Source organism: Acanthaster planci, linkage group LG11 (genome assembly GCF_054643075.1).
Source record: "Acanthaster planci isolate LZ-2023a linkage group LG11, COTS_SCS, whole genome shotgun sequence".
Lineage (NCBI taxonomy): Eukaryota > Metazoa > Echinodermata > Asteroidea > Valvatida > Acanthasteridae > Acanthaster > Acanthaster planci.
In genome coordinates this window covers 14,729,373-14,751,358 of record NC_141787.1, presented here as the reverse complement: position 1 = coordinate 14,751,358, position 21,986 = coordinate 14,729,373, and the positions used below count along the sequence as shown (strand labels likewise).

Genomic DNA, 21,986 nt, shown 5'->3' with positions numbered 1-21,986 from the left:
GTTAACAGTCTCGTGCGCAGGTTGTTCAGGCGGTCAGAGCCCACGGTCTTCTTGGCGACCTTCTCGTCCAGGACGGAGCAAGAGATCGTAGTCCTCCGGGTAGCAGGTCTCGATGCTGGATGAGAGCTAGAACCCTCAGAAGTTCCGCCTCCTCCTCAGTGGAAGCAAACCGAGACACGTCGGTCTCCCGCAGTTCGTACCTCACAGGTTGTGCATGCTGTGTCAGTTTTGCATGCTTTGTTGGCTGTGCAGGACTCCCTGTACCACCACTGTTGCTGACACAGTTCTTCGGAGGTCCTCTCCTCTCCAGCTTCAACACTCTCAGCCTCTTCTCGATGTTCTCCTTCTTGGCAACCACAGCATCTTTGAATCGCTCCTCTCTCTCCTCACCCCCTTCTCCTGATGTCATGCTTCACCTTTACCAACACCAGGGGTATGCCCGCTGGGGCATCTGAAGACGTTCTTGGGCCTGAACTGCTTCTCCTTGAGCATTCTTCGAGCCCTGCTGACTCGATTGGCCTGCTTAGTCCTGCCAGCATTTCCCTTCTCTCGTCTGGAGCGTTTATGGGATTTCAGCATGTTCTCGGTGCATTCTTCGGCTAACATATCAAGCTCAAAGTCATCACAATCACCATGAGAAAAAGCCGGCCGACCCTGCGCCCACCGTGGCTGTCTCCTTCCAAACTCGAGTGCCAAGCGCAGCCCGGGCCGGGTCCCTCTGACGGAGGGCAGAAACAGGTGAAGCAGTCCCCCGCACACTTGGCAGCGATGGAGGCCGATCCTGGTCGACAGGCTTGAGTCCACGACTGTGCACATCTGCAACTCGGGGGCTCGCCTCAGTCCTTTCTTCTTTCGGGTCATATTATTCTGAGGAGGTCCAGACCAGCAGCTGTTCTCTGTGGAAGATTTTTGTAACGATGATTTCCGTCTCTTCTTTGCATGTTTTTTGTCGTCTTTATTACCTGGTGAAGTATTCGCCGCAAACAGGTCCTTTCTTGCTCCCGATCTCCTCAAAACATCGACCCAGAGGAGGGTCAGCTATAACAGAATCGCCTTCAGCTACCATTTTCCTGAAATTTTGTCAGCACAAAATAACAGCTAATCCCGCTAGACGATTTAGGTAGACCAGCTACTGACCAATCTTCCAAAGGAGGTTACATTTTTATGAAGATTATATTGCACAATGATCTGCAACTTAACCCTGTTACCGTAGCTGCAACAGCCCCCTACTATTTTTGTCGCATGCTGTAATGTTTATAATTATATGTAAATAAGTCCCCTGATGTGTTGCTGGAGTTTGATTGGTCAAGGTGGTAACGAGTGATGACGTCTATTGTTAATAGCAAGATGGCTGCGCCCATGTCGACGGAAAACAGCTCCAGCAGCGATGAGGATGATTTTCAGGAAAATGAGCATTTACAACCAAAAGTACATCGGTACAATTGGCTTTCCGATCACCCAAAGGTAATTAAGACTATGACTTTTCTTCTCCCACCTTCGGCAGGTAAAGTGTCCGTTGGTTGATTGGCTGGCCGCACCGGCCGGCTGAGCATTATTATTATTATCATGATGTAGTAAGCACATTACCTCGGCCTCGCCGGCGGCGCGGCCAAGGTGCGCGCGCATATCGTTGGTGTTTTCACGAAGTGACAAAAAACTGGGAAATCGACAAATTTTTGATCTGGAGTTTCCCGCCATTTTACTTCCTTAGATCCAAAGAACAAATTAGCGGAGTTTCAAAGCACAAATGTTGTAATAAAAACTGACAAAAAGCTTGGTCTGTGTTTCTTACAAAGTGGCAAGTCGTTAGCAGGGCAGAAATAGAGACAATGTACACATGCGCATATACTAACGATGTTGTACATGAGTACAGGTTGGCATAGTGATAGTGGTTCTGTCCCTCGCCTTCCACCTCTGCGGTCCTGGTTCAAATCCCGGCTGGTCCACATGTGGATTGGGTGTCAGTCCCTATCTTAGAATAAGAACTTGCTAACAGAATCAGAAATTTTTACAGATTCATGTCTTTTCAAGATTTCCCTAATGATTGACCTTTATGGAGAGGATATATAGTGAAAAACATGGAGGCAGGATGCAAAAGTTCCACGTGCGGACATCACATATTTTGTCTTTAAGTGGTTTGTAAGCCATCAGTTTGATTGAACTGTTTTCTCCATTTTTCTGTCAGTACACTGAAATGCGGTCATGGAAGTTGGACAGTGATGTGCAGATTTTCACCACTTTGGTAGTTTATCTGAATTTGTGCGAAGGTATGTGCATGTCATTATCAACTTTTTAATTCGAAATATTTTAACACTTTGCCATAATTCTTCACGGTATATTTTGTATTAAATAAGCCTATTCATAATTGGGCATTCTTAAAAATGAGTCCATTGGTTTCTCCTAGCTAGACTTTTTTCCTCTGGACAAATTAAATACTTTTTTTAATGCTGTCTTACACTACATAATTATATGACTTTTTACTAAATTCACATTTTTTCCAAGTCCGTGCTGCCGGCCCTTAAATCCTTACTGAGACTTTCTTTAATGGTTTGTTTTAGCCAAGGATTGGTGGAGCGTTGAAATCCATCCGTGCAGAGAGCTCAACCTTGCCTTCATCACGGGCAAGCCAAGAAAGAAAGGAAACCTGCGAGTTGTTCTGCCCGTCACCACGGAAACACAGCTGAGTCACAAGAGGTGTGGTCAGAGGCATATCCAGGTCTTGAGTCAGAAGGAGGGGGAACTGGAACTTTTTCTCAAAATGGACTGTTCAAATATTTTCATCCATAAAATTAAATCATTGCCCTCCAAGAAAGTTGATAGTTCCATTTTGAAATGCTAGCACATTCAATTTCTTGCCCTCTGCCCCCCATGAATCAGTGGGTGTGTTACTCTACTTGTCCCCTCCCCTTTCCACGCCCATGATTCTCTCTTCTTTAGATTATGTAAATTAAGGGGGAAAGGGATTTTTCCATGTCAGCTTTAGTAAGCAAGCACAATGGATTATACAAGTTCAGAAAGATTTTTTTTTCAGGACACAATCAAGTTGATGCACAAATTTTGATATGGTTATAAATTTTAGGAAATTTTAAAAACTCTTTGAAGGGACTGTTAACACTGTGACGTGTTTATAAAGCAAACTTGACACAATTTTGCTTCAGAGTATTGGCTGCCCTGCCCCTGTGTCCCCAAAAAGTACAACGAATATTTGAAGCTATTTTTCATATGTTCCGCGTCACGTTTGTGTTTTAGATTGAAACAGTTCCTGCAGCATATCCAATTACCGGGCCCTCCCTCACCGACAAGCACCTCCCCTGATGAAGTGGACACAATGCCCAGGGAGGATATGCCCACCTCTCTGGTACTTGCCATTACCGAGCCGGGTTCCACCATTGTGTATTACGAAATCAGCGATGGTCTGGTGCCCCCTTCAGATCCTCCAAAAGAGGACGAAGAAGATGACGAAACCAGCAGACGCCCCACGATACCGACAAGGAAACGCCATCCCAAGGACGGTCCCACAGGGATACAAGAAACAGTCACTGAATATTCAAATGAAGAGAGGGATGAGTTTATGGAGGAGGAACTTTAGCATCTATTGATTGTCTGCTGGGTTACCCTGACAACCATGGGTGTAAAAATTAGGTGTCATTTATGCCAACGTTTGGGCCAGACCAAAATTTTAGTGTTACTGTTCATCATTATCCTGAAATTAAGCCTCAATTTGTTGGTAAAACTAAAGCTTACTCCCTACTCTGTATAATTGTCAGAGCTATAATAAGCCTGCACATACATGTACATGTATTATGGGAAGAAACCTCAGTTTGTATGAATTATGTAAAGGACCCGAGTGTGTTCATCTTTTAGATGGTGAAACACAATATCATCGTGTCAGGTGTTGTCCGTCCTTCTTTTTTTTTTTACATTTTATTGGAGAACTGTACATTTGTAAAGATGTGAAATGAAAAGTACATAAAGCTTATCAAATCTCCTTTGGAAAAAGATCTGTTCTGTGATTTCTGTCTGAAACTCTGTTTTGTAAAGAACACCCTGCAGAACTCTTGTTAGAAACATTGCTTTCATTGGAAACTCCACCCTACTGTAAATATTATAAACCAGCTTGTCCAATCATAGAGCATTTCCTTCCTTCGATAATACCACGCCCCCCATGGAACGTGTCAAAAGAGGGCGCTCATCAAAAACAACAAAAATGGGTGACCTGGTGTTAGGAATGGATGTTGGGGCTTTTTTCCCCGCACTTTTTAGCTTAACTGACGGCCAATTGGCGGTAAGAATGGCACCGTTTAACGTCTTCACATTTCATAGACCAAATGGGTACTTGGTTTTGTAAACATAAACCAATGACGTAATAAGAGCGGGGGTGGAAAGTTTACTTTTTTGTAGTTGGTCAAAAGTATCTGGCGTGTCCATGGTTTTCATGTTCATTCGGTTCACGCATTATATATTTGCCCACACCATACACGTAACTGTTTACAGGTCACGTAAATTTGCATATTACGCAGGCGGTCTTCGTGACGCACAGTACTTCTAGTGAATTGCAGATTTAGGGAATTTGTAAATAAATAATGCACGATGGTTTAGAACATCTCCACTGCTGCCAATCAAAATATTAATACATGATTTAGGCTGTGATTTTCAATGTTGATCATTGCTGCTCAAACACCTGTAAGATTACAGGATCCAATCTCAGAATCTAATTTATGACGAGATTCTAAAAAATGTGCTAAAACTTAATCCTCTCAAAAATTTTGAATGTAACAGAGTGACCACTGTTTACAGTTCTTATATCTGTATGTACATGGCAGTTGGTAGGTGTTGTGTGTGATATAAGAGAAATTAAAGCTCTCTTAAAATTTTATTGATAGCATCTGACATTCATGGATCAAAATTTAAACTGGAGACCCCTCAAAATGAATTAAGGCTCAATTCAAAGGAATCACATGGTGATAGTTGTTTCAACCTGACTCCTTTATTTCCCGAGCCTCAGGCTATAAAATGTAGATACCCTCTGCACCTGCCTTAGCAAGCGGTGATGTGTAATTGCACTCAGTATTGGCACAAACACGAGGGCTCATTAGCATGTGTGCAGACAGTTCTGTGGAGATGCCGAGCCTTTTAGCAATTCAGAGAGGAGCATGACTCATATTACTTGGTGAATGCAGTGTGTCGTTTCTAACAGTTGTGAGCTGTGCATGCACAGCGCAATATTAAAGACATCGGGCAGCCCTCGGTGACTGGATTTTGTAGCTGACAGGATCATTCTCATGCAGCAAGGCCCGGGAATTAAAAATTCGGAAAAAAATTGAGCAGCAGTAATGTGGACGGGGCGATGTCTGGCACGGGCTATGTAAACCACGTCCGCATCTGGCCCCGGTCCGGACTCATCTGTCTCTACTTAGGGGTGGTCTTGCTCGTCCTTCACGCCTGCTACAAGCTCCTATCATGGTATTTGTATGTCACCATGTTGCTCTCCTTGTACGAACAGACCGTCATGACGGTGGGGCTGATTGTCGGGGTGCTGGTGGCGGCCATTTTGATTTGTGCCATCATCCGACACAGACGGAAGCTCAAATGTAAGTGAACAGGCAAATGATGCCGCACACTTTTTGTTTACAAAAGCTATTTGGGCCTTCCCTTTTTTTGTGGAAAGGGGTCATTCTACAGATGTATCTGACCTTTATTATTTGACATGGAAATATCACTGGAATTGATTTCAAACTATTACTATTTGTTTGGCAGGTAATTTGCATTAACTTATCACGCTTGGAAATCAGAGAGTGTGTTCTGAACTTGCAAAATCATACGTCAGATGTGACAGGAACACAAAGAAAAATTGGACCCCTAATTTCTAGAATTACCCAAAGATGGATTCAAAATGTGTGGCCTTTCATGACTTTTTTCCCATTCAATTGTGCCCTTTTTTGGCCACACAGATTCGTATGTTGCCCATCCACAAGTAGCAGGTTTTTCATTCTGTATCTAAAACCTAACCCCCCTGGGCACTTTTACTAGGAACCATCCTGAATCTTCCAAAATCCTCCGATTTTCAACTTTAAAAAATTGCATTCAGCCAAAATCCTCCACAAGTTCTTGAAAATGTCATTTGGAGGTGTGCCTTACTGCCCAAATCCTTCAAAATCCTCCGGCAATTCCTGTCATTATGTTGAGGCAGTGCGAATGGCACTCTTGAGCTGTGCGGTTGATTCAAAAGAAATATCGGGCTGAATTTGTGCTTCGCTAAGCACAAACAACATAAGGTCTAATCCACGACTTTCACGTATGGCATCCTTCGAAATCAGCCATGCACTTTTGCCATACACCCTGAATCCTCCAAGTTCCTCCACTTTGCAGAAAAGGATTTGGGAGGGTTAGGGTTAATGAATACCCTTCAATACTTACTGTTTCTTCATTAGCCGGCCAAAATATGTAGGTAGTAAATTTCATCATCAAGCAACAAGCTTACTTACGGTTGTGTTGTATACTTCACTGTCAATTTAAGGGCAGCCTTCTGTGTTTTAGCAAAAATTATTTATTGTTTTCAATTTGTGAGTGGAGGAAACATTTGTTTGTTAATTTATTCCGGGTTCATGCTGAAAAATAAAATGATTTAATAGTCAACAATTCAGCTAAATGCACATTTTTTGAGCCATATACATGTACTTTTAGTGCAGTGCTAACTCTAACTTCTTTGTCACCAGTTGCTGAAGATTGGAGCCAGAGTTTGTAAATACATTTAGTTGCTATTTGAAGACGGTAATGACTGAAAGCCTAAACCCTGTCCATTATGTACTTTTCACTAAGTTAACGTGGAATAGGCATCACAGTTATGCACCTTTTTTTTTAGTATTAAAAGCAGCAACAAATGCCCCCCCATAGAGGAAAGACAGAAAAACCAGATTAAATTGGACCCTACTTTGATCCAATGTTTTGTTTTTTGCTTGCAGTATCAAGTACGGCTCAGCCTGCAGGCCCCAAGCCTCGCTTCAGGAAAAGGGAAAAATTTATGTTTTACGGTCGTAAGATGCTTAGAAAGGTACGGATGACTTCTGAAATCTAACACAGTCTATATAAATATGCATGTGTATTTATAACCAGACTGTATTTGGAGTACCATATCACACTTTTTAAAAGTATGTTGACTTTGCCTCAAAATCCCACTTTATTTCTGTCTGAATTCATTTCTTTTTTAAGAAAAACTCAGTCAACAGTAGTCTGGTGTCACAACCAAATCAAGTAATTGTGCATAGATCTGCACGTCATTATTACATTATGTTTGAGGCTAAACAGTTGCCCACTGTTAGTTTCTAATTTGTGATATTTTAATAGAAATGGCATACAAATATGACCTGTCACGACAAAACGAGAGTGAAGTCGCATCCCTCTCTTACCTGTGTTGAGGGTTCAAAGTCATATTGAAATGGAGGTCAATTTGGGAGTTTTGTAATATTTGGAACTTAGAGCACCCGTCTCCTATTTAATTCCAAATATTTCCCAGAATTACAATTTGTAAAATGTCATTTTCTCAGCAATTTTGATGAGAGCATTATTTGTGCCTGATCTGAAATGGTGAAACGATATCAGGAACAAAGACGCAAAGCTGCCAGAGTAATGCCACATTGACACCTTATACTTCTACCCTAAGTGTTCCATGTACATACCATTGGAAAGCTCTCTTTCTGCTGAATTCAAAAATACCAGTATCTCACTTTTTGAAAATTCCAACTTTCAGCTCATTTTGTGGTGACAGGTCACAAATGTCGTTATCACACACAGGCCATAAAAGGTACATGTATGCCATAAAAGCCTTTTCAAGATCCAATTTGAACTCAACCCATCTGTCAAAGTGCCTGAACCACAACCTTCAGATACCCTTCAACCATCGGACAGATTTTTTTTAACAGTGAAGAGGACGGAACTTTATTACTTTACATGAATACTCTGAAAAATTGAGCTTTGTTTCACTGTTTGCCTCAAGGTACGCTCCATATCTGGAGCTCAGGCCCATTCCGCACGCCGGCAAGTCCGGAAAAGACGCGACTACATCAACTTGGCCAAAAGCCTGAAAAAGTGAGTTAGAATGTGACATTTAACATCTTGAATAAATTCATTAATCTACAGAGAGTGACACAACTGTGTGAAATATATATCTGCTGTCCATGGCCCACATACTGGGTTCTAGATTACCCCTTCAGCAGAAAGTTTTTAGAAGTATACTGTCTTGCAGCGACGGTCAAATCTCTTTATTTATAACAAGGTTGCCGAGGCTAGCTGAGTTACATGTATGTTGTCATTTATCATTTATTTTCTCGTATCAAAGGCTGGAAAAAGTAAACAGTTTAAGAGATTATCATGACCATCAGAATTTGCTCTTTACAACACAACATTCGTAGAACTGCCCTTGATAATTGGAGTGAAGCTTGTATTTTGTAAAACAGAAAAGATCACTTGGAAACGAAGTGTGTGTTTTACAAATATGTGCCACCGCAATTTCTATTGCGTAAGCTGTAGAATGTGGCTAGGAAAGGGATGGTCCAGTAATGACATACACTGTGAAGGTTTACTGAAGGTAGTTTTGGGGGATTGTGGTCTTTAAGGCTTGTTGTCGGTATTGTCCCTCCCTCTGTCCTCTGACCATCCTTCTGTCCTCTGTCCATCCCTCTGTCCTCTGACCATCCCTCTGTCCTCTGACCATCCCTCTGTCCTCTGACCATCCCTCTGTCCATCCCTCTGTCCTCTGACCATCCCTCTGTCCTCTGACCATCCCTCTGTCCTCTGACCATCCCTCTGTCCTCTGACCACAGCATTTTGCAGAATGACGATGGGAGCATACAGCCGGTGCTTCAGGTCAAGGAGCCCCCGCCAGCTATCCTGGAGGCCGATCCCAACGAGATGCAGCTGCCTCCGGAGCTCCATATACCCCCGGAGGTGCTCTACATGCTGAAAAACATCAGGTTAGCTGCCAGACAGACAGGCAGATGGACTGACCAACTGAGTGACTGACTGAAACAGGTGATCCACCCACAGGTCACCCTCAGAGCTTAAAACATGCATGTACATGTACCCCCAGATAGGTGCTCTACGTGCTGAACAAAAAACAGATAATTTGCCAGACATGCAGATGGATCGTCCCACTGACTGACAGAAAGGTGACCAAACAAAGTGAAATAACCCTCAGAGCTATGCTGGAGTACTCTATACGCTGAAACACATCAGAAGAGGTGGCAGACAGACAGACAGACAGACAGAGTGACCAACTGACTGACAGACTGGTGACCGCAACAAGATTCAAATCAACCTGCAGATACTCAACAGCTGAAAAACATCAGCAACATTGGCCGATGATGAGATCATGGACGGACCAACTGATGGACTAATGACCTTACCACAAACAGTTGCATGTATCTTCAGAGCTTCTTCTACCTGTGGAGATCCTCTACATGCTAAAAAGCCACACGTAAGCTTGCCAACAGACTGATGACCAACGGATACTCTCTTACCAAGTTACACCTATCCCTACAGCGTCATACACGTGGGACGCACTCCAAAATTATATTGACTAATATTAAGTATGCTGGCAGACAGATGAGCGTGATTGACTGCCGGGCTAACTGGTGATCCCTGACCTGTTCTTTTCAAAATCATTGGTGACCAGTGAACACCACTTTTTTTCAGTTCTTGTGACTCTCCCGTTATCTGCAGCATATTGGGCTTTCATTTGCAGGGTATTTGGGCATTTCGAGCAGCCGCTCTTTCTAGAGCTTTGCCGGTCAGTGGAGACCAAGTTTGTCCCTGCCGGGGCCTTCCTTTTCCGTAGAGGCCAGCCAGATGACAGCATCTTTGTTGTCCAGTGCGGGAGACTGTGCGTCTTCATCACTGAACCGGTAGCTAGAAATACTACATGTTTCCCCTGTGGCCTAATTGTCGACTCGCCCCATCAAGCGTTTCAAGAAAGAGTCACTTTTTTCTGTCCCATCTAATCAAATCATGCTGGTAGTGCTCTTTTGGAGCAATGTTTATTTCATCAAATCCAGCAGGAAGTTTGATGTTTGAGTTTATACTTGATTCATAGCATTGTGACATGTTTCGGTGGTACTCTCCATTTGATCTTACTTTTTGTGCTTCCATGGACCTAAAGTGAATCTGTCGCATCTCTCCTGACTTCTAGAGGTGATGAGTTATTGGAATAATTCCCAACTGAAACGCATAGATTTCTCAAGCGAATTTCCAAAGCAACGAATACTCAAAAAGTACGTTGTGTAAGACATAGAACATGTACCGTATTTTTAACGAGTTGCTCGCTCCGAAGAATTTTTCTCCTTATATGACGGGTTTTGCCCTTACCCAACGTATATATAGAAAAACACTGTTTGAAAAAAAAAAGAAAGATTTTCCTGTTTTCTTTTTAGGATGGCCATGAATTCCAGGTGAAAGAGGTTTTGCAGGGAGACAGTGTCCACAGTCTTCTGAGTGTGCTGGACGTCATCACTGTAAGGAGCTCTGCAAATACCTTGTTTTGACCGAACAACTTCTGGGGCACAATTCAGTCTGGAAAACAGTAGTGTTTGAGTCTTGTCACCGGAAAAAAAAAGTTTGAAAAACGTGGTTGACTCTGTCCCTTGCAGTGTGTGAAAAAGTGCATTAACCCCTTCACGACGGATGACTGCTACTGCCGCGGCTTTGTGTGAGGATTAGTGCATACCACACATACAGTCTATTCACCATGCAGCTGCTGGTTCAGTGTGGGCCTGCTGCTGGACAGGGCTTTGCGTACTGGGCATACCGCAGCCCAGCAGTCACGGTCAAAATAATCTCGCCGTGAAGGGGTTACACTTTGAGAATTCAACTCCGTCAGGCTTAATGTACGCCTTCATGTAAAACAGAACTTTCAAAGTCATATTCCCCGTCTTTCCAAAGTCTGGCATGTGGACTTATTGGGAAAATCATTTCTCAGTCCATGTGGTTTAGTTCAAATAGGATAGTATCAAGAATGATATATTTTCTTTGGCACCACACTTCACGGCATGCGCTCACCGAGTCGAGAACGATAAAACCCTACCAACTTCTTTCTTTTTTGTCTTTAATTTAGGGTCACCCCAACCCTTACAAGACGGTGTCAGCCAAAGCGACCGAAGACACGATGGTCTTGAGATTGCCAGTCAGAGCGTTCCAGTCGGTGTTTGAGAGGTACCCAGAAAGCCTGGTCAGAGTAGTGCAGGTAAGTTCAACGAGTGCGACAGTGCTACAACACTCGCGTCCAGCCCGTGCGTGCTTGTGACCTTACCTTCAATAGTGGACCTCGTTTTTCCTTCCGTTGGTCATACTTCAACTTTCTGCGAGGGGCTGCCGTTGCATCTTGACAAAGTTTTCCAGTCGTTGGACCCTCACCCAACCATTGACCCTACTGTTCAATGTCCACAGTTAAATGTGAATTTTAATCACAAGTACTTGGAAAGCACAAGGCATGCAGTGCTCAATAAATTATGTTGGCCAAGGGCAAGCCAATCGTGACATTTTCCCAAAGCCCAAATTAATCTCCAACAAGCTCAACAAGATCCACTTTGACAATAATGACACAGTTCAGAATCATTGAAAAATGCAGCACACTTAACGCCAACAACACCACAAACTGAAACAATTGCAACACCACGGGCAACAGCAAACAACAAAAAACCGACAACAAAAAATCAACTGCGATAGATGCCTTCATCAGCAGCCCCGTCTTTGCTCACCTTCCGTGACATGAGTCACATCACTGCAAAGGATGTTGTTACATCGAGTTCAGAACAGTTCCGTAGAAGAACCAAAATGCTTGCGGATGATGATCAAGTCCCCTCCGGCCAAGCCTAAGACTCGCACTGACTTCAGAGACTTCCAAACTATTTGACCGCTTCCATGTAAGCTGTCTGAATTTCTCTCAAAGTGACGTCTTCCCTCCCCAGATGATGGTGGTCAGACTACAGCGAGTGACCTTCCAAACGCTTCACAACCTACTTGGCCTCAGCAGCGAGCTTATCAACAGGGTAAATTTCTCTTTCTTCTGCCCCTAGAAATATGTACTGCAGTTTAAGCACTGCATGAATTTACAAGTTATATTCCGCCTCTTGACGATGCAAGTCATTCAACATAATAACGTCAATAAAGAAATTGATAGACTTTTGCGAAGCTGTTGATTTTAAAGAAATGCTTGTTTATCATTACGTGAGCCTAATGTAAACTTTTCATTTCCTTATAAATTTATTTAGCACGAGCTCCTGTTCACTTTCCATTTTTTAAAATTTAATATGATGCACATCTGTTTGAGAGGATTTTTTCATCGATTGCTCCAGATTTTAACTTGATGTCCAGAATCTGCCAAGTAGAGCGTAACTTTCAAACATCAGGTCAGGTTTCATGAATATCAGATATAAACACATTTGTTGGGTATTCTGTCATTAAATTATTGGCAATTCACAGTACAGTCCACCACCATGAGGCTAACAAGGAGCGGCCAATTGGCAATGTCACTGTGGACAAAAAACATGGCCGCCACGCCACGATTTCCATTGGAGCGTACTCCAGCAGAATATTGGAGGAGAGTGGTTTACATTGGGCATTCCATGCGGTTGCATGAGGAGTGAATTGATTAAAACTGATACTCGAAGTATACAGGGAAACAATTCCCTGCCTACCGATTGCCATTTCTCACAGTGTCCTACACAAAAATGGCCTCTCAGAGGTCACCTCTTGGTGGCGCTTCATATTTATCAATGACCCATATTGGATCTTTTTCAGGAAGACATCAGCGATCCTAACTTGGCCATCCACGTGCTGACCCGCCGGGCTTCGAGCCCGGTCAAGAAGCCCAGCACCGCCTCCATTGGCTCCAACTCCAGTGACGAGGCCATCACAAAGGTCACCCACATGGACAATGAAAAGGACGCCCTGAAAAAGGGTAAGGAGGAGGTCAAAGGTTGGACCAGGTTAGAGGTTACAAATGATATTGATAAAAAAAAAGTAGATTTCATCAGCGCTTGCGAGAGAAAATAATTTATTTTGGTGTACACTTTTCTAGATTTACCCCTCCTGGGCTGTTAGTTTTCTCTTTGAGTAAAGGTATATGTTATTTCTCATTCACCATAGTCTGATTTAACTGGTTGGACTGGTGCCGTGGTGTTGGCCTATTTTTGGCAGCCTCCCTCTGGGTCAAGTTGACAGGAAACTCAACTGAAATCTCCCAGACCAGTCATTTGAACAGGCCACACTGAAGCCCTGATTTCTGATATTAATACTCTACATTTCACGTTCCTTTATTTTATTTTATGTTACTTTTTACTTGGTCGTATTTGCAGCTTTCATGATCAATCATGTAGACTCTCCTGTATCAGGGATACTTCAAAACCCGTGCCGGTATGAATTTAACTGGTCTCCATCACTTGATTTTCTAGTTTTGTCATTAGACCGCTCAGGGGGTACCAGTGCATCCGACAGCGATCAAGAGTTCAGAAACAGGTCGGGCTCAGCAGCTTCGAGTAAGTCAGTTTCGGTCGTTTTGGCACATTTGCTGGCATAAGGAGAGGCATCGTTTGATTTGCATCATTCCTGAAACATTTTTTAAAATTTGATGTTAAGATCTAAAGTAGTCTGCGTGCAAGTTAGCTGACCAAGGGCCTACATCGATCCTTTAATAACCAGAGTCAATTTAGGGCCTACATCGATCCTTTAATAACCAGTCAATTTCAGAAGGATCTTTGGAAAAGTGACTACAATGCTTTGCCACGTGTGACTCATTCAGAAAGACATTCTCTCCTCTTTAAGTTTTGAATGAAAGGATTTTTTTCACAGAGGTACATCTTGGAAAATGGTAAAGTTGTCGACGACTGGTGTGTCCCCCAAATTTTTGTGTTGCAATTTGCTTAAAATGTCAATATCCGTCTCTAGTTTGTAAAATAGTGCTGTGGTAAACAGCTGAATCAGTGGGACATGTTGTGCTTGGAATAATATGAACCCTAAGTGGATGGTGACTCGTAAGAAGAAAAGCGAATGGTGTTCCTTGCGTAGTGAGTGAAAAAGAGAGGTCACTTTTACCAAGCAAAGATGCGATGTTTTGGCCAGCACATGACGCTGACGCACTGGCTCACATGTGTGCGCTGCGCAGAAAAGAAAGCGTGTGATTCTTGCGGGAATTTTGCATGGAAGCTGCGCACATAATTAAAGCGCCAGCATTTGAAGAGGGCGGGTCGCGCATCGAGGCCGGACATGCAGTTGTGTTCTTCATTTGCTAAACCTGATCTTTTATCCACCACACGTCAAGTGAGAGCCATGGGTCGAATCAACCCTCTGACGGGCCGACCGCGATCCCATTCCTTGGCCGTCATCAGTGAGTTTTTGAAATTCGGCTTGTCCTATTGCCTGAGTGTGGCGTTTGTGTCAGCTAGACCCTTGTCTTGCTTCTTTGTATAAAACGCACACCTTTGTCCTTCCTTTCAACCTAACACATTGGTGTCAGTTTTGGCCAAAAAATGAAAGAAAAAAAAGAGCTTTTGTTTCCATAGTGGTTGTGGTCCAACCTGCTACGACGTTTTCACAATCCTGCGTGTTCTCCAACCATAGTAAGAAGATGTTAGTCTGTATTAGATAATAGAGGTTATGCGTTGCTGGTGTCTCAAAGTCTGCTCTTTGTTACTTTAATATCATCACAATGGATGCACAAAAAGTTTACTCGAGCGTAGTCCAGACGAAGAAAGAAATACCCTCTAACGTGACGTCATACGAAAGGGCCATTCTGGTGACCATCACTGGGTCTTTGTAATGGCCCCCTTTAATAGCGGTATGCATTGTGTCAGCTATCGTGCGGAGCCACTGTTTTGTGACAGTCACTCCGTACAAAACCCAACACAGTGCTTGCTGCCATTCATGCGGGCCATCAGGAGTGCCCAGTGGAACGTCAGTGGATTTGTCTATGCTGTGCAGGCATTCAGGTCAATGCAGTTCAACCTTAAGTGTGATTAACAATTGAATGCACCTGCCAAGGGTGTAGGTGCACTGTTTTTTGACGGCCGTTAGAGAAGAATGATGAATTAAGAGTGGCTTGGGCAGCTTTTTGTTGTTGGTCCTCATTCTCACCACTTGTTATTTATTAAAGGGGATCAAGAAAAAGCAGACCTAAGCTGCTGTTGATTTATCGTCTTTCCTGGCTGTGGCTTGAAATTCAACATAACATCTATGGCAGTTTTGTAGCCACTTCTTGTAGAGCTAGAGTCGTGTTGTATTTTGTAGCCAGAGCCATGTCACTCAGACATGGCCTGAGCCTTAATGTCTGCTAACTGGAGTCGCCAGATTAGTCCACTGTGACATTTCTTGTGCTCAGGTGGGGGTTTTTGGCAAGGCTGCTGTGATTGGCTCCGCGGGGAGCATTCAAATGTTCTGATTGGATGGTTTCTCTTATCATTCAGCCATTTAGCAACTTGGTTCTGTTTGACGGGGAAATGCAATTAATTTGGATGCATCATTCTATTATGCAATTTCAGCGATCCGCTTTACTGTGCCAATATTGTCAGGGGACGCGAAGGATTGCATCTACTTATTCATGGCCTTTCACTGATTCCACCCTTTCCGACCTTGTTCTCTTGCCTTCGGTATCTATTCCGGGGGGAAAATAACAAAAGTGCAAGCTGTTTTTTGCTTTAGTGGAATTGGACTCCGTGTTATGTAACTCCCGCTAACTCGGAGTTAGAGACAACCACCACAAATTTCTGGTATGTAGTGCAGGACCCACATACCGAGTTTACGTTGTAGGGAAGCTTTGAAGGCGTCGTAAATGGCAAAAAAGACCCTAACCCTAACCCAGCTCTGGGTTAGAACAACAACCGTATTTGGCACAAGTGGTGTCAGGCGTACAATATCTGAGGTACGGTTGCTAACCCAAGGCTTGCTTGGGATATTGATGACCGATCTGGGGTAAACCGTGTGGTCACATGGTAGTTTGACATCTTGTGATTGGACGCCATTTTGTATGGAAGTGTTTAGAATGTGCTTGTATTAGTCTAACTGTTGAAAGTAGTTAGTAAGAAAATAATTATATAATGATATTCGTGTATGTTTAGGGCATTTGTCTGGCTTCCGGTATACAGTGACTTGTAGCTTGTAATAGAGAGTTTGCATGGCTGCCATCTTGGAGGCCAGTGCTTCTGTTCCATAGGATATGCACAAAAGAGGTTTCCCTGTGGAACAAAAGATTTGCCCTGCAAGATGGCTACCACGCAAAGCCTCTATAATGATGCATGTAGTTGATAAGGTAAGGGATCTTACCAGCAGACTAATCTCCGCACTGTAGAATGCAAAGTCTAGAATGACTGGGAACCAGCTATAAACTACCATTAGGGGGAGTGCTCATCTTCCCTGGTGTGCATGATTGGTATGCAGTGTGCAGAATGGATGGACACTACCGGTGAAGGCATGAGCTGCCCTTCACTGGTATCCATCTCTAGGTTATTAGTCACTCTCTATAGAGTCAATGAGGGAATCCACACTCCCTTCTTCCTCCCTAGCACCCTCAGTTTATATGCCCCTCCCCCGTCCTCACCTCATCACTGCACCACTCTCAAGTAGCCGCACAGCAGAGATCTCTGTCTGGTAGAGAACTGGCTGCTGGTGTCTGTTATTCCGTGACTGTGTCCATCATTTATGCCTTGTGTTGGAATTAGAACTCAGGCCTATTGAGGCCAATTGCCTGGCTGATATAGCCACCTGTCCTAGACACACATGTGCATGTATGATGTAAAGATGGTGTGGTGGCAGATTTACTGAAAATTTACAGGGCTGGGGAATACCCTTGTTGCCATTTTTTCTGGTTCAAGGGATCAGAATAGAGAGTTGTTACTTTATTTGGTCATAAATTCATTCACAAATTAGCCATTTGTCATAACGATAACGTGTGTATCTTTAGGCCTGAATGTGCCGTCAGGACAGAAGAAGCCCAAGCCGACGTCGCTGGAGGTGGACACCACCGGACGGCTTCTCATGAGCACCTCGGATTTCCAGGCTGCAGCTGGACGGGCGCGAGTCCACGGGCTGGACGACAGCAAGCCTCACAAAGGGGTAACCGACGCAATCCACTGTTCCCTAATATTCAAAGCCAGTTGATGTGATTGGAGTTTGAGAATAACTTCCTGTCTATAATTTGCAGTTCGCTCGCGGTGTAAAAATAAAAAGCTTTCTGTTCTGTACTGTGTGGTCTCATTGGAGAGGAATTTGTGTTAGTTTGGCCAGTTTCAAAGAAATTTAACACAGAAATTGGTCCAGAGAAAGTATAGTCTCAGCTACAGGATGTGACAGGCCACCCGACCCCTATATATATGCTCGTCCCCCTGTTTTGGCCTAACACATTTATTCATTTCTTTTATTCATTTATGTATATCTGATCACCCAACAGCGCATTTAGCACCAATTACAGGATGGTAATGAGTCAAGAAGACATTGAAGAAATGTCTAGGTTTAGAGGTGGGAAGAAAACCTGGGATAAATCTTTAGGGGGCAAACCCACAGACTCGGTGGGGACTGAAAACCCCAATGCACATGTGGACCAAGCCAGATTCCAACCCAGGCCCCCCAGAGGCGGAAGGCGACGAAGAAAAAAACACTACGCCAACCCGACTCCCCACATACATTTGCTTAGCAATAGTTTCTCCAGCTCCCCCTGACCTCTGACCCTGGGCTCAGTTCTTATGGAGCTTCCAAATAACCAGAAAATGCTACTTAGTAAATGAATGTGTTTAAGCCAACTTGAAAAAAAAAAAAGGATGTGGTCAGTATACACTGCATGAGATTAGAGCTTAAGCTTGCAGAGTAAGCATTTTCTGCATTTGATGGCATGACTGGTTGCATTCCCTCTCATAGGGCTTGATGTCCTGTGGAATTTATAAAGAATTTGGAATAAGAGGTTCACCTCATGCATCTTGGTGTTTTGACGTCGCCGCCTGCATTTAACAGCATTTGTAACAATCTCACAGTGCAGTAGTCTTTTGGCCCAGCCGTAGTCCCTTTTAGGGTGACACACTGTTGTGTCTCATCACAGTCTGCCCTGAGTTTAAATGCATCCTCACCGGCAAAAGAAAGACAGACTGGCATGAAGTTTTCCAAGTTCTTGCATGCGTTCGGCGTGCACGCAAAGACCATACGTTCCAGAATACATTTTTGCGCGTACTCATTGCCCTATGTCAAATGTGCTCAAACTTGCGTACCTGTGCGGTGAGGTTGCACCAAAGGACTGCCAATTTCACTTAAAAAACATGCTCTCATTCGTTCCCGCTCGGAGCGGATACCTCCGAGGAAGGGGCATCATGTTTGCCATTGGCGGTGCAATATAATGCTGTCCCATAGACTAAGGACAGGCACGTACCTCTGAGGACATTAGACTGACCGCCGAGGACAGGGAACATCAGTCTATGTTCTGTCCTCTGTGGTAAATGTAAAACACGCACATGTCCGGCACAAATCATGCACAGGCAGTTGCGCACATCTGAACCGTCTTTACATGGATGCGGAGTACACAGCACAGATATGGCATTCAGCGTCCCGGTTGCCCCGACTTCTTCAATTTCTCATTGATGGTGGGCAATTGTACATATCAAAGATGGAAGAATGTTTCAATCAGCATTGTGAATATTTGACAAAGGTCTCATGGGTATCCCAATCAGCGGCTGATGATAAAACACACCCACCTTTTTTACCCATAATCCTCCCCGTATTGTTAACCCGACCTCACCTCACCCCGCTTTGAAAAAACAAACCTACCTCCAGAGCTCGGGCAAGCCCCCTGACTTGCCACGCTCTGCCAGTGAGGACCTGGGAGGGGACCCTCTGATGTCCCCTGGCTCCGATGCCGTCTTCACACCCCCCACCAGGGGATGTCTGGTCTCCTCAGACAGCAAGGTGAACGTTTCAGCACTTTGCAGACGCGCAAGTAGCTAGTGCGTAAGATGCATGCAGACAGCGTTGTTTTTCTCTTCACCTGCATGCGAAAATCTGCGTTCAAACTTATTTTCCAATCTTCCCTCGAAAGTAGCTCATGTACCGTCATTTCATGATGTGTGTCAACCTCTTTGATTAAGTGTGAGAATTCAGTTTTTAGCTGAGTTCAGCTTTTTTTTTGTTTAGATGTTGACCCTGAATTCGAGCTTTTTTGTACACCTTGTCTGCACAAACGTATTGCAACGGTTTACATTTCAGCTTTTTGCTAGCTGTTTTCAGCTTAAATTTGAAGTGGCCACTCACACCCCTGTTTGTGTAACCCTACTTGCATGGACATCAGCCTGTTTAATATCATTATGTGTACAAGTTTTTTTTTGTCTAACATCTTTTGTTTTCTGTAAATACAGCACGAGCATGGCAGGGCCAGTCCCAGTCCCAGGCCTGTTAGCAGCCTTGTAGCTTTCTTATTTATGCACATTCTTGTCTGATTTAAGTTGTATCCTGAATGCTTTTACGGGAAAAATATTTCTTGAAATGGTTTTTCTGTCGGAACAACTCTGGTACTGTTGTACTGTTGCATTTAGGAAAGCCTGTGGGGGGCCTGTGTAAAGGACCTATGTGCCCCCAACATCGTGTCCGCATGAATGGTGCAGAAATCATGCAATTGAATTTTCAACAGAATAAGCACAAAACATGTAGCACCTTTGCATGAGAATAAAATAGAAATACATTCTTCAGCCAGATTACCGTTTGTGTTCAAAAAGGACTTTCAACGTTGTGATACTATTTTTGCGGTCGCCAGAGACATAGACCTTGCTGTAGACTTAGGTGCTATCTTGCATTTTGCGTGTGCAAAGATATACACAGAGGCAGGAACTTTATTGGGCATGTAGCACTATATTCTGCATAGAACGTATCGTTTCTCTGAAATTGACGTTCGAAGTCCTCAACTGTAATTAATGTTAGATGCTCCAAGATGACCTGCCGGGCCCCTCTGGAACTGACAGCGGATCGGACGTCAAGGGCCTGGCGTCAGCCAGTCCCAGGGTCCAGAAAAGAGTCACCATCGCCGAGGGAGATGAGACAAACCCTAGCGAGAAGAGGCGCAACGTCTCGGGTGACAACACCCTCTACTCGGACGAGGAAATCCAGGAGATGGCCAGGAAGGACCTGGTCAGGATTCTAGGCCTGGAGGTGAAGAACTTCTGTGTTTTTAGTCAATTTAGCAGCAAAATTGATGGATCCTAATACCAGTTTCTTTGATCTTTTGTCATTTTGTTCTGATGTCTTATCTCTAAGGACAATGAAAATTTTTATGTTAAAGTCAGATTAACCTTTTAGTTGAAATGAAACATTATTATTCGGAATTTTTAGTTTGGTCCATCAATCTACTTTGAAGTATTTGCACAGCCTTTTTAAGATCATGCTCTTCAGGGTAATGTTCAGGGACTAGTTTGCAATTCTGTACTATTTTTCTTTGTAATTTGACAGGATGGGAGCATTCTCGACGAGCACGCAAACATCGCTCACATTCAAGCGGGGAGTGTGGTCATACGGGAAGGAGATCAGGTAAAGTCCCCTTTGTGTCAGTGCGAATTCTTTGCACAAGTTGTTAAGCTTTGGTCAAAGATTGTAATGTAATCGGTTGGTGGGAATTGCCTGACAGTCTTTCCCTAGCCAGCATGGCTCATCAGTCCGGCTTTTATCTTTGGCATCCTTGGTATGAATGACTGAGATTGTCAAACCTCTGTCTTTGATACTGCCTGTTCATTGGCCCAGAACGATCACATGACAGGGTGATATATTCACATATCACACTCAACTTGAGACATCTCATTCTTCCGATAGCATGTGCGCAAGACAGAAGAGCTTGGGGAAGTTTGAGAGTGACCATTGCCGTTCATTTAGTCAGTTTTGCGTGGTACCCATGACACGTTTTGTGCATAGGCTACCAGGGATTTCAATCAATAATCACGCTCGTTTTACAGACTTATTCCCGTCCCCGCAGCATGTAAGGTAATGCAGGGACCGCTAACCCAGACTACGTGAACTTGTACTCACTGGTACCTGCACTACTTTCTCCTTAAACTTCACACAATTTTAGGGAACAGTACATTTGCGGACGATATCGTTTATGTCTGGTATGTTAATTGTACAGTTGACAGTAGGCATATCGTCTTCTGAATTTCTGAAATTCAGAGCTCATTTCTTCGAATAAATTTCCCAGCCTCAACATAATCCAGACAGAGGTTTGCCTTGGGGCGCTGTATGTCCCTCGGGTGTTCAAAACATCATAGCCCACTTCACAGCAGTCAACAATTATTAGATATCATTCCAATATCATTTGATGTCAGTCCACCGCCTGTTGCTCCCCAGCTAGTGTTGATGCTTATTGAAACCTTTTGATGGAGCGGGGCAAAGTGGACCTACCCCTATGGCCCCACAGGTCAATTCAAAACCCTTGGCCCTCTGGTCAGGAGTCCGCGTATCTTCAAACAGCAGTCCACATCTTCCTGCCCCTGTACCAGCCTAGTTTGCACTTTCTGTAAGATAAAAATGCACCTTGCCTTGTTGGCAAGGTGAAAGTCCACTCACATCTCGTTTTGTCATATGTAAGACTTTGTGCCTCTGGTTTTGGCAGATTTTGGGGGTTTTACTTTTGTTTTGGTTTTGTTTTGTTGAGTCAAAACTTTATTTTAAACTGTTGAGCTCCACCAATATACGTACTTTCATTTGCCAATGTTTCTACTGACAAGTTTGCATCCTCTTTTGTTGCGATGTGCCCCTGTATTTGTAATGAGTCTCAATAAAAATGATCTGACGCCTTGTTTGTTTCTTGATGTCAGTTTATATTTTGTTTGCTGGTTTTGCCTGTCACATCATCATTTTTTTGTCAAGCAAGACTTCCCTCCAACCCACACCCCTCAAGGTCTTATACGCAGCTGATGCCGTTTAGTATAGATTTTTTCCAAGTCTATCATTTATTTGGACTTGCAACTACAGTGTTTTTAGGTGGTTTT

At 43.6% G+C, this 21,986-nt stretch overlaps 3 protein-coding genes across 6 annotated transcripts in view; all 3 read left to right on the top strand.

Annotated features, from left to right (window-relative positions):
- Nucleotides 1–21,986, top strand: part of c9orf78 (chromosome 9 open reading frame 78) — a 71,612-nt gene that overhangs the window by 12,424 nt on the left and 37,202 nt on the right. The gene's annotated exons all lie outside the window — the stretch shown is intronic.
- On the top strand, nucleotides 1,309–3,971 carry LOC147797495 (tRNA-splicing endonuclease subunit Sen15-like). The gene is made up of 4 exons (XM_087143264.1): nucleotides 1,309–1,464; nucleotides 2,186–2,267; nucleotides 2,559–2,694; nucleotides 3,250–3,971. The coding sequence occupies exons 1-4, from the start codon at nucleotides 1,324–1,326 to the stop codon at nucleotides 3,587–3,589; spliced, it is 699 nt and encodes a 232-aa protein (XP_086999390.1). The 5' UTR covers nucleotides 1,309–1,323; the 3' UTR covers nucleotides 3,590–3,971.
- The window catches only part of LOC110976352 (patatin-like phospholipase domain-containing protein 7), a 38,879-nt gene continuing 20,911 nt past the window's right edge, over nucleotides 4,019–21,986 (top strand). The window contains exons 1-16 of one of the 4 annotated variants that reach the window (XM_022229541.2): nucleotides 4,019–4,285; nucleotides 5,504–5,591; nucleotides 6,963–7,051; nucleotides 7,994–8,085; nucleotides 8,820–8,969; nucleotides 9,740–9,899; nucleotides 10,425–10,505; nucleotides 11,105–11,233; nucleotides 11,958–12,038; nucleotides 12,790–12,949; nucleotides 13,443–13,526; nucleotides 14,309–14,374; nucleotides 16,943–17,094; nucleotides 18,796–18,927; nucleotides 19,933–20,160; nucleotides 20,458–20,535. In XM_022229541.2, coding sequence (XP_022085233.2) covers nucleotides 4,166–4,285; nucleotides 5,504–5,591; nucleotides 6,963–7,051; nucleotides 7,994–8,085; nucleotides 8,820–8,969; nucleotides 9,740–9,899; nucleotides 10,425–10,505; nucleotides 11,105–11,233; nucleotides 11,958–12,038; nucleotides 12,790–12,949; nucleotides 13,443–13,526; nucleotides 14,309–14,374; nucleotides 16,943–17,094; nucleotides 18,796–18,927; nucleotides 19,933–20,160; nucleotides 20,458–20,535 — 1,890 coding nt within the window. In that variant the 5' untranslated portion in view covers nucleotides 4,019–4,165. Of the gene's footprint in view, nucleotides 4,286–4,326; nucleotides 5,592–6,962; nucleotides 7,052–7,993; nucleotides 8,086–8,819; nucleotides 8,970–9,739; nucleotides 9,900–10,424; nucleotides 10,506–11,104; nucleotides 11,234–11,957; nucleotides 12,039–12,789; nucleotides 12,950–13,442; nucleotides 13,527–14,308; nucleotides 14,375–16,942; nucleotides 17,095–18,795; nucleotides 18,928–19,932; nucleotides 20,161–20,457; nucleotides 20,536–21,986 lie in introns of those variants that run through there. The other 3 variants (XM_022229539.2, XM_022229543.2, XM_022229542.2) reach the window with 3 other exon arrangements.

Excerpts from the sequence above, each read along its gene's own strand:
- LOC147797495 (XM_087143264.1), top strand. The coding sequence starts at position 1,324 with ATGACGTCTATTGTTAATAGCAAGATGGCTGCGCCCATGTCGACGGAA. Across the intron at positions 2,268-2,558 it reads TTATCTGAATTTGTGCGAAG|CCAAGGATTGGTGGAGCGTT; the intron begins GTATGTGCATGT and ends GGTTTGTTTTAG. Across the intron at positions 2,695-3,249 it reads ACACAGCTGAGTCACAAGAG|ATTGAAACAGTTCCTGCAGC; the intron begins GTGTGGTCAGAG and ends TTTGTGTTTTAG.